General features: G+C 46.0%; 1 protein-coding gene across 1 annotated transcript; it reads left to right on the plus strand.

Annotated features, from left to right (window-relative positions):
* Window positions 1-22,236, plus strand: GARIN1B (golgi associated RAB2 interactor 1B; the record flags this gene model as incomplete). The annotated part of the gene is given in 10 exon segments (XM_079711849.1): window positions 1-249; window positions 1,596-1,780; window positions 2,756-3,008; window positions 7,251-7,372; window positions 10,225-10,241; window positions 10,244-10,261; window positions 13,231-13,328; window positions 13,330-13,381; window positions 21,379-21,644; window positions 21,814-22,236. Coding segments are annotated over 10 exon segments (1,683 nt in total).
* Window positions 22,237-23,505: the final 1,269 nt, after the last annotated feature.

A 23,505-nucleotide genomic window follows, 5' to 3' on the forward strand; every position in this document is an offset into this window, starting at 1 on the left:
ATGTTGTCATCAGTTCCACATAGAAAGACTTGGAACAAATCGAAGAAGACAGTAAAAGTCACAAGATCCTATCCAACCTTCCCTTCCCTGAATGCCTGGGAAGAATTCAGGGACCTCTTTCCTGTGGATAGGGAACCAAATCCTGGAGTGGGCCTGGGTGTGGAGGAGGGACTGCTCTGCCAGATGGTTCATTCTCCAGAATTCAGCCTGTTTCCTGAATCAGTGGTATTTGAAAGCAACTTTGTCCAGGTACTCTCGGGCCGCTCAGAATGGCACTCCTTGATTCCTCTAAATCTGTTCCCACAATGTGACGGAGAGTCTGTCCCTGGAACTGGAGTGGAGTGACAACTGAGGCAAAGAGAGGAACCTAAGGCAAGGCTACCCCTATCTGACCCTGACTTTGCAGAGCTCCAGATAGGTTTTCTCCTGCAGTCACTCTGGGGAGAGAGGTCAAGTGTTGTCTGCTCTGAGTGGAGGATTTGGCAGCTTCCTCCCTCAATTTACTTCCTCCTCCAGGCTGTCAGCTCAAAGCAGATGAACAAAGACGCAGTAAAATGAGCTGCCCTTTGAGGGTTCAGAACAGAAATGTTGGTGGGTGAAAGAATAGGAGCCGGAAGCCCAGAGAGATCTGGGCTCAGAGTCTGGTCCACTGCTTTCTTTTTCTTTTTTTTTTTTTGCGGTTCGCGGGCCTCTCACTGTTGTGGCCTCTCCCGTTGCGGAGCACAGGCTCCGGACGTGCAGGCTCAGCGGCCATGGCTCACGGGCCCAGCCGTTCCACAGCATGTGGGATCCTCCCAGACCGGGGCACGAACCCATGTTCCCTGCATCGGCAGGCGGACTCTCAACCACTGCGCCACCAGGGAAGATCCCGGTCCACTGCATTCTTATCAGGAGGTGTCATCAGGAAGGTGACCTGCACACCCTTAATCCCAGTTCCCTCTATTGTAAAAAGGGTGGGACTGACCTGGCTGTTCCATGAAACACAGGAGGCAAAGGCCTTAGTGCAACGGCACTCATTTTTGTTTCCTTGTCTGGGCTCCCCTCAGGCCAGATGGAACCCAGAATAAACAGAACTTGGAAGTTACAGGGACCTGACAGTGCAGAAAAGGTGCAGGAGATAATAGGGCCCCTCAAGAAAGTGCCAAAGGACAGGTTTTTCAAAGAAAATCCAGGAAACAGTCTGGGGAGGATTCACAGAAGTGTGACACACATCAAGGAACTCTTGTGGGCAATTGCTAATAGTAGGTAAAGTAAATACTGGTACAGTTGTTTAACCAATATAGGTTAAACTGTGGTTCCCAACAAGTGATGATTTTGCCCTTTCCACCAGGGGGCATTTGGCAATGTCTGAAGACATTTTGGGTTATCGCAATTTGTGTGGGGGGAGGGTGGATATTGCTCCTGGCATCTATTGGGCAGAGGTCCAATAGATGGACACTGCTAAACATCTTACAATGCACAGGACAGCTCCTCCCCCAAGCAAAGAATTATCCAGCCCAAAATGTGAATGGTGCTGAGTCTGAGAAACTCTCACCTAAAACATCCTGCTGCTTCTGCCAGTGCTCAGACTGTGCCCTGGGGGTGCTGCTTTGCAGGTCAGAAAGGGCAGGAACTGGATAGACATCTACAAAGCCTCCAACACCACGGCCCTTGGGGTGACCTCCTCTGTGCCCTGCCTGCCTCTTCCCAACATCCTCTTCATGGCCAACGTCAAATGGCACCATGGGCAGAGCCAGACATGGAACCAACCAACTACAGCCCCCAAGATCATCCTGAAGAGGTAAGCATCCTGAAGTGGGGCAAAGGGGGGCCATAAAGTGGACAGGAGTGAGGGCCAGTCTACATGCCCTCTTTCCTTCTCGCTGCATTCACTGCACTGAATTCTTAGGAAATCTCTCCACTTTGGGCCAAGGGGCAAGGAAGCCAGGCAGTCTGGCAGATGAAGCACTGGCTGGGAGATGCAGGTTCTAGTCCTTATGCAACTAACTAGACTCAAATAATTTTTGAGTCACAAGTTACTTGCTGCAATGCAGTCTTCCTACTGGTAAAGTGAGTGGAACGAAGTCTCACTTGGAGCTGTAACATTATGCTTGTTGGGGATGAAACGGCCCTTTTAGAGGTTTGAGCCTCTTCTGTAGGATATCTCAAGAATCTCTAGATATTCCCAGAAGTCCAAGTAAACCCTTCATTGCTCCAGGTTGCTTCAGTGATAGACCTCTCCATTATGTTCTAGGTACACCTATGGCAAGTACAGCCCAGATCCAGCTGACTAATACTAGATCCAAAGCCAGCCCCTTGAATCTTAGCTCCTTTAGGAAGAGTAATTGAGGCATTGAGGTCAATGAATGGACAAGCTGGACAGTGGGACCCAGCTCCTGTTGTGCCGTCAAGAAGGAAACTGAAAAGCCCTATGATCCCAGCTACCTTACTCCCAGGCTGTCCCTCTCAAGCAGGATCCAGGGAACACCAGCATGAGAATCATGGCAGGATGGGTAGAGGTTAGAATGCAGATTCCAGGGGCTCACCCCAGACCTACTGAATCTGAATCTCTGGGGGTATCTTGAGGCGTCTGCATTTTAAACAAGCTCCCCAGGTGAATCTGATCTCCCCAAAGTTTGAGCACCACTGTGCTGAGCATTCTCTCTCCTACGCACCAAAGCCTCAGTTCTGAAGGAGACACTCCTCATTTTAATGAAGACAGTGTTGGATCAGAAGCAATGGGGTTGTCAGTGTGTGTCTTCCCTCACGCCTTCAGGATTCTCCCTTTGAAGTTTGTGGAGCTCCAGGTCTGTGACCGCTTTCAACATATCCTGCGGTTGAGGACAGTCACGGAGAAGATCTACTACCTAAGGCTCCACCCTGACCATCCTGAGACTGTCTTCCACTTCTGGATCCGACTGGTTCAAATTCTGCAGAAGGGCCTGTCCATCACCACCAAAGACCCTAGGATTCTCGTCACTCACTGCCTGGTACCCAAGAACAGCTGCAGTCCCTCAGGAGACTCACAGGTAAGTGGGCACCATTGGCTCCTCCAGCCAAGGTCAGAGCTGAGCTGTAGAGCTTCGGTGAGCTGATACGGCAGCACCCTGGGAAGCCTTGCCTTAGGCCTTTTCTAACCAGCTTTACTGATTAAAATTCACCTGAGTGTACAGTTCAGATTTTTCAGTAAATGTATAGAGTTGTGCAGCCATCACCACAATCCAGTTTTAGAACATTTCTATCACCCTAAAAAATTCCCTCATGCCCATTTGCAGTCATTCCCTGTTCCTACTTTCTGCCCTAGGCAGCCATTGATCTGTCTTCAATCTCTACTCATATTTCTGAAACATTTCATATAAATGGAATCCTATAATATATAGGCTTTCGTGTCTGGCTTCTTTCACTTAGCATAAGGTTTTTCAAGTTCATCCATATCATAGCATGGGGCCAACTCTAGGGTAGAGTCACAGATTATCAATAATTTATTCCTTTCAATTGCTGAATAGTATTCCGTTGTATAGATATACCATGTTTTGTCTATTCACCAGTTGATGGACATTTGGATTGTTTCCAGTTTGGGGCTATTATGAATAATGCTGCTGTGGACATTTGTGTACAAATTTTTGTATAGATGTATGTTAGGGTATGTTTTCATTTGTCATGGGTAGATTCCAAGGAATTGGAATTGCTGGGTCATATGGTAAGCTTATGTTTAAACCGGCAAACTGTTTTCCAAGGTGACAGTACCATTTTACATTCCCACCAGTAATGCATGAGGGTTTCAGTTTCTCTGCATCTTCACCAGCAATGGTATTGTTGGGAATTCCCTGGCGGTTCAGTGGTTAGGACTCTGTTCACTGCTGAGGGCCTGGGTTCAATCCCTGGTCAGGGAACTAAAATCCCACAAGCCACACAGCCAAAAACAAAAGCAAAAACAAAACAATGGTATTATCTTTTTAATTAAAGTCATTCTAGTGGATGTGTTATGTTTTTAATTAGGGTTTCCTGTCAAGCAACTTTACATGGGCTTATTAGTCATTTATATATCTTCTTGGTGAAATTTCTATTCAAATCTTTCTTGAAACTTTTAAAAACAATATTTACTTTATTTATTTATTTGGTTGTGGCAGGTCTTAGTTGAGGCAGGCCGGCTTCTTAGTTGCACCTCGCCTGCTCCTTAGTTGTGGCATGCAAACTCTTAGTTGTGGCATGCAAACTGTTAGTGTGGCATGCATGTGGGATCTAGTTCCCTGGCCAGGGATCAAACCCAGGCCCCCTGCAGTGGAAGCGCAGTCTTAACCACTGGACCACCAGGGAAGTCCCTTGCCTATTTTTAAATTGATTTTTTTCTTCTTATTGAGTTGTAAGAGTTATTTGCATATTCTGGATACAAGTCCTTTATCAGATGTATGAGTTGTAAATATTTTCTCCCAGTCCGTGAATTGTCTTTTCATTTTCTTAATGATGTCTTTTGACGAGCAAAAGTTTAAAATTTTATTTTATTTATTTATTTTATTTTTATTTTTGGCTGCGTAGGGTCTTTGTTGCTGCACGCAGGCTTTCTCTAGTTGCGGCGAGCAGGGACCACTCTTCTTTGCAGTGCACGGGCTTCTCATTGTGGTGGCTTCTCTTGTTGCAGAGCACGGGCTCTAGGCGCGCAGGCTTTAGTAGTTGCAGCGTGTGGGCTTAGTTGCTCCTCAGCATGTGGGATCCTCCCGGACCAGGGCTTGAACCCGTGTCCCCTGCATTGGCAGGTGGATTCTTCACCGCTGCACCACCAGGGAAGCCCAAAAGTTTAAAATTTTGATGAAATGCAGTTTATCAATTTTTTCTTTTATGGATCAGGCTTTTGGTGTTGTATCTAAAAACTCTTTGTTCAACCCAAAGTCACTAAGATGTTATCCTATATTTTCTTCTAGAAGTGTAGAAGACTTAGCTCTTACATTTTGGTCTCTGATCCATTTTGAATTAATATTTGTGTATGATGTGAGGTAGGGGTACTTTTTTAAGTACTTTTTTTTTTTTTTAGCATGTGGATATACAACTGTCCTAGTACCATTTGTTGAAAAGCCTATCCTTTCCACATTGAATTGTCTTGGCATCTTTGCCAAAAATCAATTGACCATAAATGTAAGGATCTATTTCTGGCTTCTCAATTCTGTTCCATTGATTCGTTTGCCTATTCTTGTGCCAATACCACAATGTCTTGATTAATGTAGCTTTATATTAAGTTTTGAAATTGGGTGTTGTAAATCTTCCAATTTTGCTCTTTTTCAAATTGTTTTGGCTATTCCAGATCTTTTGCATTTCCATGTAAATTTTAGGGTCAACTTGTCGATTTCTACAAAAAAAAAAAAGGCCTCCTGGAACTTTGATAAGGACATGTGGAATTTATATATCAATTTGGGGAAAATTGCCATCTTGACAATATTGAGTCTTTTAATACATGTATATCGAATGTCTTTCCATTTATGTCAATCTAATTTAATTTCCCTTAGCAATGTTTTGTAGCTCTCAGTTTACAAGTTCTACACTTCTTTCGTTCAATATATTAAGTATCTGATTGTTGTTGATATTATTGTGAATGGAATATTTTCTTAATTTAATTTTTGCATCAGTCATTGAAAGTGTACAGGAATACAATTGGTTTTTGTGTATTAATCTTGTTTATTAGTTGTAGTAGTTTTTGTGGATTCCTTGGGATTTTCTACATATGTGCATACATTCATGTCATCTGCGAATAAAGACAGCTTAACTTAATTTCCAGTTTGGATCCATTTATTTGTTTATTGCCTTATTGCATTAGTTAGAACCTTCAGTACAATGTTTAATAGAAGTAGCAAAAGTAGACATCCTTGCCTTGTTCCTCGTATTAGGGGAAAACATCCAGTCTTTTATTAAGTATGATGTTAACCATGGGATTTTTGTAGATGCCTTTTATAAGGTTCAGGAAATTCCCTTCTATTCCTTGTTTATTGAGAATTTTTATCTTGAGTGGGTATTAAATTTTGTCAGATGCTTTTTCTCTATCTGCTGAGATGATCACATATTTTGTCCTTTATTCTATTAATATAGTATATTACATTAATTGACTTTTAGATGTTAAACCAGCCTTGTGTTCCTGCAATAAATTCCATTTGGTTACGGTGTGTATGATCCTTTTTATATATAACTGGATCTGGTTCACTAGCATTTTGTTAAGGAGTTTTGCATCTATGTTCATTAGAGATATTGGTCTGTAGTTTTCTTGTGATAGCCTGGCTTTGGTATCAGGGTAATACTCACCTTATTGAGTAATTTGGGAAGTGTTCCCTCCTCCTCTATTTCTGAGTTTGTGAAGATTGGTGTTACTACTTCTTTAAATATTTGATAGAATTCAGGGAAGCCACCTGGGCCTTTTTGCCCCAGGTCTTAGAGTATAATGAACAGAAACCTGACTTGAGTTACAACACAAAATCCATGAAGGCCGAGATTTTGTGTTTTGTTTTTTTTTTTGCGGTACGCGGGCCTCTCACTGCTGTGGCCTCTCCCCTTGCGGAGCACGGGCTCCGGACGCGCAGGCCCAGCGGCCATGGCTCACGGGCCCAGCCACTCCGCGGCACATGGGATCCTCCTGGACCAGGGCACGAGCCCGTATCCCCTGCATCGGCAGGCGGACTCTCAACCACTGCGCCACCAGGGAGGCCCAAGGCCGAGATTTTTATCTGTTTTCTTCACTTCGATTCCCCAGTGCCTGGCACGTAGTTGATATTCAATAAATATTGAATGAGTATGAGCAGTGTGCACAACTGGGGCATCTGTGGGGTATCGCAGGCAACAGGAAAAAAGGCAGTTTTACTCTGGCATAAAAAGTAGCTCAAGGTAGGATATTTCTTAGAGAAATGAATTTGAAAAACATTAAATTCCTACAATAAACATTTAATCCCCTTCCATTTAAATATAAAACCAAGTAGCATGAGCTTTATTAAAGTTTATATTAATAGGCTATTCAATAACATATTAAGGTATGTTAATAAGAATAGCTTATCTACTAAATTATGTTTAAAGTTTTCAGAGACAATGTTCTTCTTGGGACACCAAAGGATCTTTATAACAGTACGGGGGTATAAACAAACAGGTATGGCCTCAGAATTGCCTCTCTGTGCAGTTGGCGTGGCTCTGTCTGATAGGACAGCTGAGTTCTAACCCTTAGGGTCTGGACCATGATATTAGGAAAATGCAGAGATGCTGAGAACTTAACCACCTGGTTTTGCTTTTTTTCCTCCATCTAGTTAGTGCAGAAGAAACTCCAAGCCTCCCAGCCCAGCGAGAGCCTCACGCAGCTGATGGCCAAGGGGGAGAGTGAGGCCCTCTCTCAGATCTTTCCCGACTTGCACCAGCACAACCAGTTCAGGTGCATGACTCAAATCCAGCCAGCATGACGTCCCCAGATGGTCTGCGCGGTGAGATCCAGAAACCAAGTTATCTTGGTTAATGGGCACAGGGAGATGCATGAAGTATTGCCCCTCAGTATCCAGTCTGTATTCTTGACTCAGGGCAACCTTTGCCTGGTCTCTTTGCCTAATTCTCCTTCTCCACAAGCATCGTGGGCTTGACCCCAGAGGAGGAATTTTATAAAAAATGAAAAGTAGCTTCTTCAATATTAAGAATAAATTAGTAACACAGGTGGAAAAGTAAAAGCTAATTTCTAAACTAGTTTCTAGTCCTACAGAAAAGTAATCAAAACATTGTTTAAAATGTCATCATCTGTCACTGGGTTCCTTTACCTACTTACCTGGCCTCTGCTTGAACTTTATGGAGCTTCTATGGTCACTTTTTTTTTTTTAATGTTTTTTGGAAAGCTCCCTCATGCAGGCCTGTCTTCTCCATGCCTGAGGAAATATCCTTACACGTACAGATGACTTAGGGTTGCGTCTTAAGACTGGTTGGTATGAGAGAAACAGAGGTCGAGAGCACTTAGACCACAGGGCACCACGGCCAGAGAGCAAAGATAAAATGGGAACCGGGGTCCTAGTGAACTTGATTTGTGGTGTCAAAGAAAAGGAAGAACAGAAAAAAATGAGTAAATGTCACCAGAAGAGAAAAACGAGGTGTCAGAGAGAAGGAGATTTTTGTCATAACAGGGACCAGCAACTCAGAGACAGAATTTAAAAAAAGAAAGTTTTCTTTGTGAATGCCAGTAATAAACTAAAAACCAGGAGAGCTCAGAGGATGCAATCTCTCATAATGGGTAAGAGCTCACACAACCCTGGGCCCAAGTCACCACTCTGACTATGAGCCCTTGGGGGCATATTGCTTAACTCTGCTGGGCCTCGGTTTTTACACCTATAAAGTAGAAACTGCGGTACTGCCAACCTCAAGCAGATAGTGTCAGGACTAAATGAGCTCACATGCATCAAGTGCTTGGCCCATCCTCAGCAAATTTACAGGAGGATGTAATAAACTCTCAATTAACATTAACTTGTAGGGAATTCCCTGGCGGTCCTGTGGTTAGGACTCTGCGCTCTCATTGCCAAGGGCCCGGGTTCAATCCCTGGTCGGGGACCTTAGATCCCACAAGCTGCGAGGCGCGGCCAAAAAAAAAAAAATTAGCTTGTAGTATTAATTCTAACTTGAGCTGGAAGTAGAAAAAGTATTAACACAAGAAAAAGACTTGTTAGTTGCCCGCTGTTAAAGAATTTATACTGGGGTTGTCACTCTGTATATCATACAGAGATCTGTAATGAAGGAAGATGTAAGATGGTAAGATGTCACATTGCTGAGCTGGAGAGCCCTGGACTCTAATGGAGGAAGATATTTGGTATCTAATAGCAAGATATTTTGACTGTCTCAGAATGTTAACTTACAGATTTTCTTTATTACTCTGGGAAGGACTGCTTCTGTTTATACCTCATTGGCCACAATTCAGTCACATGGCCACACCCAGCTGCAAAGGAGGCTGGGAAATGCAGCCTCCATTCCACATAGCCATGGGCCCAACACAAAACTAGATGATCTGGGCTTCCCTGGTGGCGCAGTTGTTGAGAGTCCGCCTGCCGATGCAGGGGACACGGGTTCGTGCCCCGGTCCGGGAGGATCCCACGTGCTGCGGAGCGGCTGGGCCTGTGAGCCATGGCCACTGAGCCTGCGCGTCCGGAACCTGTGCTCCGCAACGGGAGAGGCCACAGCGGTGAGAGGCCCGCTTACCGCAAAAAAAAAAAAAAAAAAAAAAAAATTAGATGATCTACCCTGGAGGGAGAAGGGAAAAGGGCATGCTGGGGACCTACTGGCAATCTCTGGCACAGACAGCTTTTAATATCTCCAGGAGGTCAGAGGAGTCAAAGACCTGAAGGAGAAACATGCACAAGCCAGATAAAGGGCAGAGAAAGCTGTGCAGGGTAAGGGAACAAATGAGGCTTCACCCTGAGGAAGAAGCTTGATGAGTGCTGAGAAAGGGAAGGAAGGCCAGTAGGGAAGTGGGGATGGTGGTAGGACGACACATGTAGAAGTGGGCAGGAACCAAGCCAGGCAGGGGCTGGGAAGCCATGCGAATGGATTTAGACTCTAAGTGTAATGGGAGCCTTAGCAGCATTTTAAACAACGCGTGATCCCATTTACATTTTAAAAAGGTCATGCTGGCTGTTGCAGTGACAGTGATTTGAAGAGAGGGAGCCTAGGTGTGGAGGGACCAGCCAGGGAGCTATGGCAACCGAGTCTGGGCTGTCACGTACAAGACGGATCAGAAGGATGTGAGAAACAGGGAACATGGAATTTTTGCTTCCTTATCTCAATAATTGCTTTGTACAGACATTTAGTTTCTTCTCTTTAATTTTTCAGCATGAAGCCCTGCGTGATGATTTTTCTCCTCATTTAGGCAGGTTCTAGTCTGGTTGCGGTTATAGCAGTTTTTGCACGTTGGCAGCAACATGCAACGTACAGCAAATAAAATAAATGGCCAAGACGCAGGGCCAAACAGATGGAGTCACACCCACTCCACCTCAGCAAAATCAGCAGCCTGGGTTCTGCTGCCCAAACTTCACCCCATCCCGCCTCCCCCTTCCCTATTTTTTCTTCGGGTACTTTAATATGCGTCACACCCACCCAGTATAGTCACAGCTGGCCTTTTTCACATTTATATCTGCCTCTAACGCTTTTGTTGCATCAGGAAAAATATAACTAGAAACAAGATTTAAAATGAGAGTTTCATCCTCTATTCTTTTCCTTTTGACTTCCATTTCCTTGATCCTGAAATGGCTGGAGTTCCAGGAGCAGCAGAAAGACAGAGAAAAAAAGGACAGTCCAGGTAACGGAGGGCACGGGGCACCTTTGTCTCGGAGAATTTTCCACTCTGCAGATATAAGAGTAAGATTGCCTCTAGTCCCCCATCCCAGCTTTCCTGGTGCTGTCAGGTTTGCCATCATCCTCCTGTACCTTAGTTTGAGTTCCTCCGGGATCTTTGGCCACCATAGTCAATTTGGCATCAAATCCTATTAATTCCTTTCTTTCAAATGTTTCTTATATTCTTTACTTCATTTCTACTCCCACAGATCCCACCCTAGTCCACTTGATCATCTCTTTGCTGCCTGGACCATGGCAGCAATCTTCTGCTAGTTCATTCATTCATTTATTCATTCAAAAGCATGCACTGAGCACTCAGTAAGTGCCAAACACTGTTGAAGGCTTTGGAATCACAGTGAAGAAAGACACAGCACCCCCTTCAAGGGGTTTATAATTTCTGGAGTCAGATGGGTAAATCCCCAAATTACATAACCTCTCCTTCCAGGCAACATTCAAAGCTCAAGCCTGGGGTGCCACAGGAGCACAAAGGCAGGCCTCCCTCACTCCTCCCGGGAAGCTGTCCCAGAAGGCCTGGGGTCTGAGCTGAGTCAGAGAGGATGAGTACACGTGGGCTGGCCAAGGCAGAGGAGGCGGGGTTTCTAGGAAGAGACGCAGAGTCTGTGTGAGACAGCATGACCCATTCTGGAAACAGCAGCCCTGTTCCCGATTTATTTCTGGGTTCTAGTTTACCCCAGATCCAGTCATTTTGGCATGGATGATCCTGCATGAACTTTCCCCTCGTATGCATCTCACCTGATCACTGTCCCCTCCTCAAATGGGAGCCCTCTGACTCCTCCTGTTCTCCAGCCCAAATCTTCTGCTCTGGTCAAACCTCAGCTACCCTTCCCCATGCCTTATTCATCCCGCTCTCCTCCCTTCCTCCTGACGCCACCCTAAATCCTACCTAACCTTTCACGTCCACTCACGACACCTTCCTGCCCAGACAAATCTCTCCTTGCTCATAACCTCTCTGACACAACATACTGTCCCTAATTGTTTCATAGGCTTAAGTCTTGTTTCTTCAACCAATACTAGATTTTTCTGGTGCCTCTGAATTTCTACAGTGGCAAGCACAGGGCTGGGAACACAATAGGAGCTCAATAAATATTTGTGCACCACACCACTAAGAAATTATTCCTCCAAATTGGCTCAGGAGGCAGCCAGAATATCATGTTATATTTAGAGATTTAGAGGAATGTGTAGGTCCCAGGGGAGCTGTGCCAACTTTTATCCAAACCAGGGGTTGCAACTCAAACATCTGCAGGGGCTATAGAGGAGTAAAGAGTCTAAGTGTCATAGATATAAGAAATGGCTGGGTTTTCTCTCAACTCTATCATTGGTAAAACAACAGCTGGGCTGACACTTGGTTTCGGCATTGAGGAGACAATAGGGAGTGGTGGGGAGAGTGGCATGAAAAAGTGAACGTTTCAATTAAAGCTTCAACTAATTGTTGCCATGCTGCAACACAAGCCTGGGGTTGTCAGATACTCTGATTTTTCAAGAAAAAACAAAAATCTGAATTTTTATATCACATACCTCCCCCCCCCTCATAAAATACTAAAGTACAGTACAGGCCAACACTTAGTGGGCAAACAAAGGTATCCACAGACCAAAGTGAGCCTGGAGGCTGCCAGTTCACAACCCCTGTTCTATATGGTAAATAGAGCTGATTGCTGGCCCACGTTTTCTCCAAGTCTAGAAGTGCTTTCTCATATTATGTGACTGCTAATACAATGGTGATTCATTAATGTTTTTCCACATACATTCAAACACAGACACACACACACACACACACACATACACATACACTTAAAACATACCGCATGAGATTAGAGTTGAAGAAGACAGAAATAGAGAATATTTCAAACTTATTTCTAGGACTTGAGAGAACAGCTAGAATTTCAGACTCATAGGACATCTGTGTCATGGGAACTGTTGTTCCCAAGATGCCCCTAGGCTGATTTCAATTAATCATAATTTCAGACTCATAGGACATCTGTGTCTTGGGAACTGTTGTTCCCAAGATGCCCCTAGGCTGATTTCAATTAATCATCCTGGGGTGTCCTCAGGACCCTGCTCTTTCCTTGGAGCTGAAGGAACCCCTCTTTTCTCTTTGGGCCAGGTAGTGTACCCTTTCAGTTTGGAAGGACAGTCACACCCCAGCCTCTTGGAACTTTTGGATGACGAGAGAGAGAGAGAGAGAGAGAGAGAGAGAGAGAGAGAGAGAGGGCGCATTTGGAAAAGCCAGCGTCCCCAAGCTTACCTGTGTAGTTGAATCTTTCAACTCCCTATCAGTGGGTGGTGTGACCTATCACAGTGCTTCCCAAACTTTCACGTGCAAATGATCCCCTGGGGATCTTGTTAATATGCAGATTCTGATTCAGTGGGTCTGGGTGGACCTGAGACTGCATTTTTCACATGCTCTAGGTGATGCCAAGGCTGCTAGGCTGCAAGCCACCCTTTGAGTAGCTGAAGCCAAGTGGACCAGGAACAGGCTCTGGCTTCAGGCCATCTGGGTTCAAGGCCGTTGCCAGTTCAGCTAGCTGAATCTCCTAGGGAAATTCACTTGGTTAACCTCTCCAAGCCACGTTGGTTGCCTCCTTTTACTGGTACTGCCTTGTTCACATGACGTAGTGGTAAAAACATGGGCTCTGTTGCCTGGTTATCTGGCTTTGAATTCTGGCCTTTCCTCCTCATTTTGTGACCACGGGTAAGTGACTTAACCTTGCTGGGCCTCAGAAACCTCATGCATCAAATGGGGACTATGGCAGCACTGACCTCTCGGGGGTTGTTGTGAGTATTAAAAGAGCATTAACGCCTATAACTTTTTGAAACAGTGCCTGGCCCATAATAAGCACCTCACAAATGTTGGCTGGCCTCTGTGAGAGTGCTCTGGGGACTAAAGTACACAAATGCATTCCCTTTTTGACCTAGAAAAAAACCGTCCCAGTGAAGACTCCATCCCTTGCACCCGTGACCTCAGCTGGAGGGAGTGGGAAAGAGAGAACCCCGCTTGGCCGCAGCCCCTCTCAACTCCTCAGCACTCTGGCAGCCTCCACCGGGCCCCAGCAGGCACCACTCACAGGTATGGTGATGGGATTAATCCAGCTGCCTTCCTGGGACAGGCCTGGAATTCTACCTCAGGTCTGGGTTCAGGTCCTAGGGTCCTGGGGTTGATTCCAGGAGGCTGTGGGGTGGGAATGGGGGGCCTCTTTCTTTCTTTTTTTTAATTATTATTTTATTTTTTAATAAATTTGTTTTTATTTTTGGCTGTGTTGGGTCTTTGTTGCTGCGTGCAGGCCTTCTCTAGTTGCGGCGAGCGGGGGCTACTCTTCGTTGTGGTGCGCGGGCTTCTCATTGCGGTGGCTTCTCTCGTTGTGGACCACGGGCTCTAGGTGCTCAGGCTTCAGTAGTTGTGGTGCATGGGCTTAGTTGCTCCGTGGCATGTGGGATCGTCCCAGACCAGGGCCCGAACCTGTGTCCGCTGCATTGGCAGGCGGATTCTTAACCACTGCGCCACCAGGGAAGCCCTCAGCCCTCTTTCTTCTTGCCCTGTTCTTCTTTACCTCCAACTGGCCTGAGTGAAACCCTAAGTATGACACCTCCAGAGCCACCAGAGGCTCCTGGGAGTTCCTGCAAGTGGCTCTGAAGGGACAGAGACTAGCAGGACGCTGTCGTCACTAGAGCTGCCTTCTCCCTGCAGTGTGGGAGGCATGAGGGTCTGCCTCTGCAGCGGGGAGCGGGGAGCTCCTTTTCCTTCCCTGAGCTCCTTGGGAGCCCCAACCTTCCACTGAGGAGCGTGGGAAGGGGCTAGGGGCCCTAGCTGGGGCCCAGCCCTTATCTTCCCAAGCTCCAACCCTCATCCACCCATCCATGTATTCATTTAACAGTTATTCATTAAGTACTTCATTTGTGCCTCTGTCTGACCAGAGGGAGATACTTAAAGAAGGTAGAAGTGGTTATATGTTTTCCAGAGTAAAATACTATCAATAAACCACTAACTCTTACAAGTTACCTGTTATTTATAGTTGACAATTTTAAAAATTAACAGAAGTATCTAGGTGCCCACAGAAGAGCTTTTAAGGCATTATATCTTATTGAAAGTTTTTCTCTCCTACACCTACAGGAAGTTATATTTGAGCCACACTTTCACACTGGAGAGAATCTATGCAGCCCTCGCCAACGCCACTCTGCAGCATTCAGCTTTCTGAGGGACTCTATCTGGATGGAGGGGTGGAGAAAGCTGTAACTAAGGAAAAACTAGAATAATCTCACGCTGACAACATAGCCTTTCCCTGGAGAACCACTTGGGAGCATGGCTCCTGGATGAGAAGCATTATTCCAGCATCATTCCAGTCCATAACTTCATGTCCTCACCACTGCACATCACCACACCTCACCCCCATTCCAGCACAAGAAGACGTGCTCTCAGAAGGACCAGGACCAAGAGATGGAGAGAAGGAAGGAAAGAGAACCAGGACCAGAGGAGCGGTGGAAGAGAACAAAATGGGGGTGAAGAGGAATGTGGAGGGTGGAAATCAGAGAAGAAGGAAGATGCAGAAAAGTGGTGACAGAAAGAAACAGAAGAGAGGACAAGAGAAGTACACCTCTGAGAGAGGCTTCACCGAGCATCTAATTATCTAATTTAAAACTTGAAAGTAAGGCCATATACCAAAAGAGATATGTGTTTTCTTCTCCGCTCAGATTCCTCTGGATAAGGATGAAGAGACAGAAATGAATTCCAGCCAAAGGCTTCTCCTTAAATGTCCCTTTTTGCCAGTTTCTCTTGTTAATCCCTCTTTTCTGATTCAAGCTTTAGACCTTCTCTTCCTTAGTGCATTCCCTAACTTGAACTTGCTAGCCTGGCCCTGCTGTTCCAAATGGCGGTTTGGGTTTGAGGCTGCAGAAAGGTTCCTGCAGGAGGTTGTAAGACAAGGTCTGTGAAGTAGGCGGAGTTTCTCTTTTGTGTTCAAACTTTCAAAAGTTTACTATTGTCTCAGCCCTACAAACACTGGCTCACTTTCTTTTGCATATGACACCCCCTTGAAATGTTGACATATCTTGTTAATGCGTATTAGAGATTCCAAGGAGAAGAGACACAGGCTCAAAGCACAGGTAAATCAGAGGTTCCAGGCTTGAAGTATAGGTAAAATCAGGGGTTCACAAATTATAGATCAAGAGAGTCACTAAGGAGGGTCTGCCAGACGGCCCATGGACTCTATTTAAAATGCACAATATTTCACATTCAATAAAAACCAGACTATGAGTATTTCAGAAAAGCTACCCAACCTTCTAACTGGAAAGCTTTCTTGGATGTCTTGCTTTGATTTAGGATACCCTAGGAGGGTCTTTTTCTTCACTGAAGTGGTTTTTTTTTGGGCGGGGGGCAGTGACAAAATAACTTTTTTTTTAAACTTTTTATTTTATATTGGAGTACAGTTGATTAACAATGTTGTGATAGTTTCAGGTGATTCAGTTATACATATACATGTATCTATTATTTTTCAAATTCTTTTCCCATTTAGGCTGTTACATAATATTGAGCAGAGTTCCCTGTGTTATATAGTAGGTCCTTGTTGGTTATCCATTTTAAATACAGCAGTGTGTACATGTCAATCCCACACTCCCTAACTATCCCTCCCCCATTCACTGAAGTGGGTTTTTTTTGTTTTTTTTGTTTTTTTTTTTTTGCGGTACGCAGGCCTCTCCCGTTGCAGAGCACAGGCTCCAGACGCGCAGTTTCCGGACGCGCAGGCTCAGCGGCCATGGCTCACGGGCCCAGCCGCTCCATGGCATGTGGGATCTTCCCGGACCGGGGCACGAACCCATATCCCCTGCTTCGGCAGGCGGACTCTCAACCACTGCGCCACCAGGGGAGCCCTGAAGTGGTTTTCAGACTGAAATGGTTGGAGGGCTAAAAAGTAAGTTCCTGGACCACCATCACTCTTGCCAAGGATGAGTTATGTCCTAATTCTTGCTGCTTTCAATATCCACATAGATGATCCTTCCCATACCCTGGTCGCTGTTACTGTCCTTCACCCTCCTCAGCCACTGACCCCCCTGATTTTACCCTAGAGTTTGTCATTAATAACTGCACCCCACCCCATTATTCCTACCCTCCAACTATACCATCTCCTATATTTCCCTGAGTTCAATAATCCTCAACCCCCACCAATCCTGCAATCTCTTGCTCCTTCTGGGTTTTCACTATCCCTCACTCTCCTCACGTCCTCAGTCCCTTCCCCTCCAGCCTAGATTCCAGAATCCATCCTGAATATTATCACTCCCTTGCAAGTACCCTCAGCACCTTTGTGTCTCTTCCACTTTATTCTACTCACCGACCAAGTCCAACTCTCCACCAACTGCACCATGCCACTAAACTTGCCTGGAGAAAAACCACATGCCATTTTCACCTCAAAGTCATCATCTCAGTCCTCAAGAGGGTCCTTAATGTTGCCTGGAGATCATACTATGTTCCCCTCATATGTTCTCTCTGTTGAATGGCTATTTCACATCTTCTCCCTCTTTAAACCCCCCACTGCCTCCTGATGACCCAGCTTCCCATTTCACTGAGAACACAGAAGCAACTGAAAGAGAACTCCAAGTTCTCACCACGATGCCTACCACTTACCTGGAATCTGACCAGTAGATCGAGTTTCTCTCCTTATTAATATAGAAGAACTGTCTCACTCTAAGCAAAGTCCAACTCTTCCCCTTTTGTACTGGATCCCATCCCATCTCCCCTTCTCAAGGACATTGCTCCAGCAACTCTCCCTTCTCCCTACATCATCAGTTTGATTCTCTCTCCTAGGTCCTTCCCATCAGTAACAAACATGCTGGTATTTCTCCGAAACATAACTGTTATTTCTTCTATTTAAAAACATAACAAAATAAAACAAAACCTCTCTTGGCCCCTCTGCCCACTCTGCTCCCCTTTATAGTAAACGCCCTGAAAGGGTTTCCAACATCTTGCTTCGCATTCTCTCTCTAACCCCTCCACTACCCCACCAAACCTGATCTTCACATTGCTAAAGCCAATGGTCAATCTGTCCTCAGCTCACTGTTAGCACGTAACATACGTGATTTCTCCTGGAAACACTTCCTTCACTTGGCGTCTAGAACACTATGCTCTCCTCCTCCTTCACTGGCTTTTCTCCTCAGTTTCCTTTGCTACTTCATTCTCATCAACGCCCCCACCACCGCCACCATCTCCAAACACTAGAAATTTCTAGGACTCAGTCTTGGGTCCCTTCTAATCAAAACACATGGTTTTATACCACACATAAACCAGTTACTCCCAAATTTATATCTCTAGTCCAGACACTGTGAGCTCCAACTGCCTACTTGACATCTCCATTTGAATATCTAATAGGCATCTCAATATGTCCAAAACTAATCTCTCAGTAGTATCCCTCGAGACTTGCTCCCCACAAGGTCTTTTCTATCCTAGTAAATGCAGCTCCATTTTTTTACTTGCTCAAAACCTTGCCTCATCCTTGACTCCTCTCTCTCCACCCCATTTCCAACCCATCAGGAAACCCTTTTAAACTATTGATACTTTCAAGATATATGCACAATCTGACACTTCTCACTATTTCTACTGTTACTACCTTGGACCAAGCCATCATCACCTGGATTGTTGCAAAAGCCTCCTAAGTGGGTGGCTTGTTTCTAATCTTAACCTCCTCAATCTAATGTGACCCTTTTAAAATCTTAGGTCATGTCACTTCTCTGCTCCAATGAGAAGTGGAAACCTTCCAGTGGCTTCCCATGGCTTCCCATCTGTATTAGTTAAGGTAATGCTACCACTGTAAGAGATTAAAAAAACCCCGATATATCAATGGCATAAAATAACCAACAGAAGTTCATTTCTCACACACAGAAAAGTCCAGAAAGGGTGTTCCTGTTCACGGAGTGGCTCTTTAACAGGACCCTGGGCTCCTTCTATCCTGTGACTTGCTATCTGCACTACACAGTTTCCAGGGTTGCCACAGACAGAGAAAGAGCTTGGAGAATGGCATGTGGCAGGTTTGCATGGCCAGTACTGGAAGTAGTGGACATCATTTCTGCCTCTCTTCCCTTGGCCAGAGCTCAGTCATGTGGCCATGCTGTAAGGGGGCTGGGAAATGTAGTCTAGCTGTGTCACAGGATGAAGAAGAAACAGTTTGGTAAGTAATTAGCCAGTCTCTTCTACATCACTTCACTCATAGTAGCAGCTAAAGTCCTTACAATGGCCTAAAGGCCCTGCATGGTGTCCCTCTCCCCTTTACCGCCATCCCTGCTACTACCTCCCTGACCTCATGTCCTCCACTCTCCTCAATTACTGTACCCAGCCACCCTGACTTCCTGCTGCTGCTCAAACACTCCAGCAGGCATCAGCTCAGGGCCTTTGCCCTTGCTCTTCCCTTTCCCCGGGATGTTCTTCACCACCTTCAGATGTTCACTCACATGTCATCCTCTCCATAAGCTGTCCCTGGCCACCCTCTCAAAGACTGCAGCACCACTCCTGACCGTCCTGACACCCGCTTTTCTCCTTTCCTGCCTTCTATTATTCCGTGGTACCTATCACCACTTCTCATTCTATATATTTTGCTTTTTTATCTTGTTTATTGGCCGCATACCAGAATATGAGCACCATGAGAGAGTTTGTTCCATTGTGTTCACTGCTGTATCCCCAGTGCCTAGAACAGTGTCTTGCATACAGGAAACAATACATTCATTTGTGGAGTGAATGTTCAGTAGCGCCACATGAGCAGAGTTGGGATGCTTGAAGAACACCATCAGCCTTTTGAGGCTGACATCACGATACCTGCCATAAACAGTCCTTCAGTGCTTCTCTCAGAGACAGAATCCACAGTTAGATGGGCCTTTGATACAGCTATGGTGACACTTCCTATGTGTGTCAGCCCTCATGTCCTTTTCCTCCTCTGCTTTCCTTCTAACTCTTGGGCTCCCATGAGGCCTAATCTGTTTTTCTCTCCTCAGAAAGCTCATGTATTCTCATGGCTCCACCAGCTGCTGCCTGGCCAGTGACCCTAAGTATCTCCTTCAGCCTATTGGTTCTTTCTTTTTTGATGTTCTGCCATCACCTTAACTCATCTTGTCTTGAACTCAACTCAGTTCCCCCGTCTTCCACTCATCTAGCTCATTCTCCCAGTTTCCTATGATTACAGCTTTAAATTTTTGAGTGCTCCTTCTTCATTTCCTTCTTCCAAGCAGTGACTGAGTCCAGGAAATTGTTGTTCCCACTTTTTAAAATTCCCTTGTATAGAAGTGTTCATTTGCATTTCTCTTGCTTTGCCTAGGCCAAGCCCTCATCCACAGGGAATCTCAGAGTTGACAGGCCCCATCTCTGGCAGAGTCCCACTAGCTTATCCAGCCTCTTCTAGGACACTTCCAGGATGGTGGCTGTCCCACTAGGCTGCAGGTCCTTGAGGGCAGGGACCATGTCCTATTCTTTGTGGGTTCACCAGCACCTAGTGCAGTGCCTGACTTCAAGGAGGCATTTTCAAAATAGTTTTTAAAATATCTCCTGATGCAACCTATTCTATTATAGTTAACCCCTATTAGGAGATGCACCTTCCTGAAAGAACACTTTCAACCTCATTCCATCTGCCACAAAGGTACAAGCTTAGAAACCTTCAGAAGAAGACCCACAATTCCCACTGCCTTCAGCTCAGGCTCCCACCTCCCCCCCTTTTTTTTTTACCTCCCTCATCCCCTACCTGACCTAAGAAGTTACCTCCTACTCTGTCCCCTGCTTGCCCTTGTTCCTGTTATTCCTTTTGATGAATAGGGCATTCAGGAATTTCTTAGTCTAGCCTGAGTCACACCTTCTTAGGAAGCCCTCTCTGGTTGCCACCAAGGGTCAGGGCCACAACTTTGAATTCCCACTGGTTGTCAACCTCTCATCTTGATGTTTAAAGTAAACTAAGTTGCTTTCTATTTAACTCTCTCATGAGCATACTACATGTCTCAACTGGATTTTAAACTATAGAGGCTTTATGTGCTAAGAACACAGGTTTAGGGCCTCCCTGGTGGCGCAGTGGTTGAGAGTCCGCCTGCCGATGCCAGGGGATACGGGTTCGTGCCCCGGTCCGGGAGGGTCCCATGTGCCGCGGAGCGGCTGGGCCCGTGAGCCATGGCCGCTGAGCCTGCGCGTCCGGAGCCTGTGCTCCGCAACGGGAGAGGCCACAACAGTGAGAGGCCCGCGTACCGCAAAAAAAAAAAAAAAAAAAAAAAAAAAAAAAAAAAAAAAAAAAAAAAAAGAACACAGGTTTATAGTCCATTGACATTGCAAACATAGTAGCCCTTATTTAACTTTAATTTCATGATGTGAAAATGAATGAATAAGTTAATAATTTCCTGTGTTCCTCTTCAATCAGGGACATTCTATGGGTTCCACCCATTCAGTTCACTTAACTTTATTAGGCATTTACTTTGTACTGGGCAGTAAGCTCAAAGCTGTAGGTACAAAGATGAATAAAGGCAGATCTCTCCCCTGGAGCTTAGTCTGGAGGAGGACAAATGGATAAGCAGCATTATATAGCAAAATCTGGCAAAGTGTACCAAAGATGCAAAGTGCTATGAAGGTAAATAAGGGAGGAATTACTATGCTTAGTGAGGTCAGGAAAGGCTTCTAGAGCTAACATCTAAACCGTGATTTCTGTGAACCGGGACTTCTATTGTCATTCACAAGGCAGAGAATCTGGAAAACGCCCTCACTCCTGGTTGATAATAAAAGACTATGGAGATGTGAAAGGGCGGGCAGTTAGGAAACACCGAGATGGTGGTGGACCGAGTGCGACACCCGAGAAGTGGTGGGAGATGAAGCCGGAGCCAGCGACTGAAGTTCTGTACGATACCCCATTTAGGCGGTAGAGCTGAAGGGAAAGGAGGGAATGGGATTATTCAATATATCAATAGTTGGCGACTGACAAGAGTCGGATTAATTCGGCCCTGGGTTCTTGTGGGCATGAAGATAATTAGGATAATTTAAGAAGCCCTATGGAGGCCGAGTCAAGCGCTGCGAACCAGGACGTGGCTGTCGGACAGCCGCGCCCACACGCCCCCCGGAGTAAGGGGCTGTGGCCCGCCAACCCCACAAGTCCGGGGACGAGAGCTGGGAGGGAATCCTGTCCACGCAACTCGGCGCGCTCGCGGGGACGTGGCGCTTTCCAGCCAATCCGGACCACGAGACCGTAGGGCCAATGGCTGTCCGGGGAAGCTGTGCGTCCGCGGCGGGTTTGTTGGTGATTGGTCCGGAGGCTGCCGGCGTGGAGGACAGCGGCGGGGCGCGGAACCGCTTCCGGTTGGGCGGTGCTTGCGCGCCAGAGCTGAGCCGGTGGGTGAGTTGCAGCCGCGGCATCCTGGGCAGTGGGCGCAGCGGGGAGAGGTAAGTACTACGGTGCACATCTCTCCGCCGCCGCCTCCCCCTTGTTCACTTTCTTTTCGTTCTCTGGGCCTCGCTCCCGGCGCGGCAGGGCCTCCTTGTCTCAGGGCCCCTGTTTCTGCCAGCTCGGGGTTCTGGGGCCTGAGGCTGCTCGCGATTGCCCGACCCTCGGTGCGCAGCCTGGGTCGGAGGCCGCCTCTCGCCTTCCCTTGCGCTCTGGGAAGGGGCCTGGGTCCCTGCGAACTCCGGCTCCCGGCTTTGCGTCCTGTGGGGTACAGTTTCGTGCCTGGCTTGCCACGTCCTCTGGCCCTGGGCCCCGCCAGTCAGCAAGCCCCTCGTCCGAAAAGGTCACTCTTGTTTACCTCCTGAAGGTCGGAGTGCAGTCAGATAGCGTTATTGTTACAGCTCCCTGCCACTTCCCACACTTGGGCCTGCTTGTGTCCGCCAGCTCCGCCCCAGGGCCACATCCCGAGAGGACATCTGCATCTGCCAAGAAGGTCGTGTTCGCTGACTTTGAGGGTGTAGAAACAAGGGGGAAGAAAGCATGAAAACACTATGTGATTTTTTTTTTAACTCTCTATAATTTTAAAGAAAAGACGGAATATTTCGAGCTTCCATGTTTGGCCGCATGCTTCGGTCAGCGAAGGAAAGTAGTTTTAAAAGCTTCATTAAAGGATTGTATCTTTACCTTGTTTTGTTGCTTCTAGCTCCACACCCTAGTTCTGTTTTTTGGCATACTGTGTTCATCAATAAACTTAATTCCCTACAGCTGCCCTGATTAAGAGTCGTGTGATTGGCAGTTCCAAAAGCTGCTTTTGCATCAAGGCAAAAAGCTCCCTGGGTCTCCTACTAAAACTTCAGGGCCTTTGATCTGAATTCCTAAGTGTACAAAGTCCCAGAATAGTGTCTTTGAGAGTTGAATTACATTCACTTCCTGGCATGAACCATAAAGTCTACGTTAATGAGTCAGGAATAAGATTGCTTCTGATTTGTTTTTGTAGCCTGGAGGTAGAGAACCGTGGAATTTCTGATAAATTTATTCTTTGCTATAGAATGGGACTTGACACAAGACAAATGCATGTTTGACCTCATTCAGTAGATTTAGTTAACCGGGTACCAAACGGTGGTCATCATTGAAGAATTTATGTATTGTACTACAAATGAGGGTCCAGAGGTAACCTGTAAATTGTATTTGTGTGGCGAGAGATCTGAGTTTACCTGGGCCTAATCTGAGATTTACAGGGATTCAGCGGTCTCCAATAGGATTCTTTTGAGAATCACAACTAGGAGAAACATGAGCTAACAAACATGAATTGAGTATGCCTGAGTGGATAGTAGTACTCAGATACAGCTTTGAAATCAGCTCTTAATCATCACTGTTAATATAATCGTTTGCTTCCATTCATCCAATGACGTGTCAAAAGATACTTATGGCATTTTAGGTACATTGCACCAGTACTGGAGATCAGTACACTGATTTTAACACACATTTTCTCTGTGTGTGGCACACGCATGGTGTAGCCAGGGATAGCCATTGGAAATGCTTGCTAGGCCGTAAGGTCCTAGTTCCCTGTCTTTATGAACTCTTAAATATGGATGTTGTTGATGCTGTGATTTATGTATTAGAGTTAAGACAGCTGAAATAACACTTTTCTTGTTGCTGGCTGATGGCCAGATCCGGTAAGGGGAATTGGGGGTTGGGGAGCACTGGCAGCTGGCAGGAACTTTGTTGCTCCCAAGTACAGTCCAACTAATCCAATAAAATGTTTTGGTGTACAGAAAGTGCAAGACACTGTGTTAAGGACTACAGAGGGGAA

This window comes from Hyperoodon ampullatus, assembly GCF_949752795.1.
Source record: "Hyperoodon ampullatus genome assembly, chromosome: 9".
NCBI classification, from domain to species: Eukaryota; Metazoa; Chordata; class Mammalia; order Artiodactyla; family Ziphiidae; genus Hyperoodon; species Hyperoodon ampullatus.